Source organism: Phragmites australis, chromosome 17 (assembly GCF_958298935.1).
Source record: "Phragmites australis chromosome 17, lpPhrAust1.1, whole genome shotgun sequence".
Classification (NCBI taxonomy): domain Eukaryota; kingdom Viridiplantae; phylum Streptophyta; class Magnoliopsida; order Poales; family Poaceae; genus Phragmites; species Phragmites australis.
The window spans coordinates 20,282,255-20,286,823 of record NC_084937.1 but is presented as its reverse complement, the minus strand read 5'-3'; the positions used below and the strand labels follow the sequence as shown (position 1 = coordinate 20,286,823).

The window sequence follows — 4,569 nt, the reverse complement described above, 5'->3', positions numbered from 1 at the left end:
CTTCTCCCTAGCTTGGAATATATGACAACTTCATGGAGAAACCTATGAATGCCCAAATTAGAACGTGGATCAGTGGATCAAAGCCAAATCAAACATAAATCTAATAATATCAAAGCACAGAAACATCATATGACATAATATTTGCCAATAATACTAGCTTAAATCAGTACACGTGCATACTAACTAACAATAGTAGTGAAGTGCTCGACGGATCAAGACCTAATTTAGTTGCTAGCAGCTACTAGTATGTAGAAACCATGCAAGCTGGTACTAACAATATTATTGCCAATAATACTAATAATATTATTGCATACCGTCCAGGAAATCACCGTCTTCCTCATACTCACCGTCGTCGTCGCCTTCTCCTCCGCTGTTGCTCATCATCTCGCCGAGGTCGTAGTAGTACTCCCCAAGCACCGGCGCGGCCGACACAAGGCGATCGAGCTCGCAGCCGTGCTCCATGAACACTGATCCGCCATTTCTGCACCCCACCTTCTCCACAAACCCTCCCCCCTTCCCTGATCCAGCAGCTGCAAATGACGTCGGGGATGACAAGACCGCGTCGCTGCCGCCGACGTTGCGCTGAGAGGACTCGGTGAGCCGGTCGATGGCCGGCTTGGACTGGGTGAGCAGCCAGTCCACCGTCTTGCTGGCCTTGTCGAAGCCGAGCCGGTCCTGCAGCGCGAAGAAGTCGCGGGCGACGTCGAGGGACAGCCGCATCCGGCGGTCGCGGACGCCCTGCGCCGTCCGGATCTTGCTGTGCCTGTCCGTCCGGAACGGCCGCTTCCGCGCCCTGGCGTGGCCTTGGCCGTCGGCGCCACCACTACCTCTCTCGGGAGCAGCGCGCGGCGGTCGGAGCACAGCCTCCAGCGTCTCGGAGTTGAATTGGCCGTGGCCGGGGATGAAGTGGTCGTAGTGCTGATCCAGATGCGCGGCCGGCGGTACCATGACGAAGCCAGTAGGGTTCTGCTGTGGGGGTTCTTGGGAGATGCCGAAATGGTGAGGGTTAGGGTAAGGTAACATCTGTGTACTACTTGTACAAGCTTCCTAGTGATGAGAGATACGAGATCTAACTAGTTCTTGTCCATTCAAAACAAAAGAGATCTAGCTAGTTCTAGAGCTACTGTCACTGCTGCTACTTCTTAATCTTCTTCTTCCTCCTGCTTGGTTCTTCTCACATGTGAGACTACCTAGCAGATCTTCAGATCAAGAGAGTGTGTCGTCCATTATCACAGCTTGGTGTGTGTGCATCAAAGCTTAAAAGGGGTAGAAAGGCTAGAGAAAGAAGGGGGAAAAGTTGGCGATGGTGAAAGGGGCGTGTGTGCACAGGAAGCAGATCTAAAGTGAGTGCGTGTGTGTGTGTTTTGGTTGGTTTGTTTGATTGATTATGCCAGTGGCTTTGCAGGAGAGGGTGAGGGCTAGCTTGAACCACACAGCATTAAGAGCAATGGCGTCGCTGGCGATCAGCCACTGTTGCGTCACTGAAGAAGCTTGGGGTAGCTGCTAGCTGTGTGGCCGGCGTTGGTGTGCGCGGTATGGTATGGAGGAGTTAGGAAGGGAATGATGAAGGCATTATTGTGGTCGAGCGATGGAGCTTAGCTAGGGCGGCTACAGTGGTGCACTGTAGGGACACGTGGTCAGGCAGGCGTGGGAACATATGTATCTGGCTGGTGTCTGCAGTGCAGTACGTATGGTGGTACGATTTTGTATGACTACATGTCCGTTCAACTTCTCTACTATATATGTACTTATTATGCTGTATGGTACTACTTCATATCTTAAGGAGGCTTATATGTGGTTAATTCGGGGTTAAAATGTATCTAGAGGCTTAACACCAGTAGCTAGGTTGGGTAGAGAAAAGATGAAGCCTTTTAATCCCCTTATCCCTCTTAACTCTCTTTGAGAGAGTACAAATTAAGGACACACAATTAAATATTTGCGTATGTGATGTGTTGAGGGAATATTTCTGAAATATTTTTCAGTATAGAAAGAGATATGTTGAATCATATATTATGATAACTTTTCACATTTGTTTGGTTCAATTTTGAGTGGACAGATAATTCAATTCATGTTCTCCCGTTATTTATTATCTTCATGTTCTTTACTCAACCGAAAACCATAATCATAAGAACCAAAAAAACTGTAAGTAAAAGATGCAAATTGTAAACATGAAACAATAATTGTTAGAACAGGAAAAGTATCAAGGAAATGCTGAAATATTTCTGTTGTACAAGGAAATTGTATTCTCCTCAATCGGAAAATATAATCATCAAAACCAAAAAATGATGAAAATAATCAACAAAAAATGGAAACAAGTGATTTCACGCATCACATATATGGTTACTTGATCATTTTACTAATTTTCATTTTCTTGATTACCCAGAGATTATCTCCCTGATTACGTAATTACTTTCCTTGTTTAGAGAGGAAATCTCATAGGCGGTTATCCCTTTCCTTGATTGATTAAGATTGTTTCCAAATTACGTGATCAATTTCCTTATTTTGAGAGGAAATCTCGCAGGCTGTTATTCCTCTATACTTCATATATGGTACTGCTACCAACAACTGCTTTCCAGTTTCTTAATAGATTTTTTTCTGTTTTATAACATGTATTTTCCGGTATTCCTATTTTATAATGCGTGTTTTCTTGTTCATAACGTGTGTTTCCGACTTTCCAGTTTCTTAATAGGTGTTTTTCTATTTATAAAGTGTGTTTTTCTATTTTATAACATGTGTTTTTCAGGTTTCTAGTTTTATAATAGGTGTTTTTCTATTTCTTAATATACTATTTTCTTATTTTGCCAAGAGATGTTTTTTGGTCGAGGAATAGGTGTTTTTCAGTTTCTTAATAGTTATTTTTCTATTTTATAACATGCGTTCTCCGGTTTTCTTCATTTATAATATTTGTTTTCCTATTTTATAATAATGATTTTCCAGTTACAAGATGAAAAATTCATGCGTTTTCCACCCACAGACCTGTTTGGTCATTCTAATACAAGTTTTCTATTTTCTAACATGTGTTTTCCTGTTATTTAAAGTATCTTTTCCTATTTTATAATGGGTGTATTTTTCCCGTTTTTCTGACCCGTGGGCCTGTTGGGACACTCCGACAAGTTGAATTGGTCCAGATACTGCTCAAAAGATAGAAACATTTATCACTAGGACATGCTCTAGTGTTTAGGAAATTGGATGAGCTAGCGTGAAACCAGTATATAATTACTCCATCGCGCATCTTCTATCCACAGTTCAACACATATTGGATGTTGTTGTTTTGCTAATTTCTGTGTATTTATAACGCTACTAAACAATCCCCCCTTTTCAATTCATAACCAAACTGTACTTTGCAAACTTCTCAAGCCTTACTCACCTATCACTCTTAAATCTTTTTTACAACTAGCCAAGGGAACGAGCGCTTGCTCAGTTGGTGGAAAGTGTCATTGATCACCCGAGCACCACATGATCGTCTGGGCTAAAAAATGGTGGCTACTTACTTCGTCTTAAGTGAACGCCAGAGTTTTTAGCGTAATTTAAAATAAAAAGTGACCAATTAGAGAAACGGTTTCCCATGGTTAAAAAAAACTCAGTCACAATTATCTCTGACAATAAATCCGGGGTATATAAGATGATAGACACGTTAATCTACGTTTCTTGTGGGTATGTATCGAACGAACTCAATAACACAATAGTTTATCCAGTTTCAGGTCTCTCGTGGGATAAAAGTTCTATGTCCTGCATTTTTTTTTTATAGATTGAGTGAACTTGTTCTAAAGTGTGTTCCATATCCCTACAAGTCGGGTCCTCCCCTTTATATACCAGGGGAAAAAGTGTACAAACAAATAGACCATATCAAACTCAATGACAGACCTACCCCTAATGAAGCCAACTACCCCTAGCCCATCATAACGTCAGATAAGCATATCTGATCTGCTCTAGTCGTTGTGCATATCCTGTACCATCATTGAACATCGTCACACTTACTCGTCAGGCCATCCCGCAACATTAAATGCTACGGGACGGGACACTGTAACACCACGCTACCCCACGATCATACTCGCCAAAAGAGAGTGACTAGGGAAAGAAAATACTCGAGTGAACAACATTAAATGAGATTTGATTGGTTAAGTGAGTATCTGCCCTGCAACCAGCAAGGGCTGGCCATAGGGTCTCCTACCGCCACCAGGGGCTGGTCGCACGTGCCCCACCCTGGTCGCGTGGTAAGGCTGTGATCTTAAAAATATATATAGCCAACTAACATTTGGCAGTGTGGGGTCCCCCTGTCAGGGCACCCCTAACCTATTACATTGACAGTAGCCCCTAAGCTCCCTCATGGATGCGGTGGACTAAGTGATTCGCCATAGGGGTCCGTGGTCGTTGCACGCTATGTGGGCATGGTCGGGTCTGTTAACACCACTTGGGCCCCAGGTGATCATAAGTTCACTTAGGGAGTGATCGTTGATGCAGCCCACTTTAGTGGTCGGCTCAGGAAACCACATCCTGAGAGGAGGTTAAACGTCCAGAGAGAGGGGGGGAATATGGGAGAGAGAAATATTAATTACCACCGAACCGGGA

The 4,569-nt window shown here is 43.3% G+C and overlaps 1 protein-coding gene across 1 annotated transcript; it reads right to left on the bottom strand.

The window, feature by feature from the left end:
* Positions 1 to 303: 303 nt before the first annotated feature.
* LOC133897658 (transcription factor TB1-like) lies at positions 304 to 1,555 on the bottom strand. The gene has a single exon (XM_062338455.1). The coding sequence runs from the start codon at positions 1,021 to 1,023 to the stop codon at positions 304 to 306; it is 720 nt and encodes a 239-aa protein (XP_062194439.1). The 5' UTR covers positions 1,024 to 1,555.
* Between the last annotated feature and the right edge of the window lie 3,014 nt (positions 1,556 to 4,569).

Bases quoted from the DNA above. Each gene is read 5' to 3' on its own strand.
- LOC133897658 (XM_062338455.1), bottom strand. From the start codon at position 1,023: ATGTTACCTTACCCTAACCCTCACCATTTCGGCATCTCCCAAGAACCC.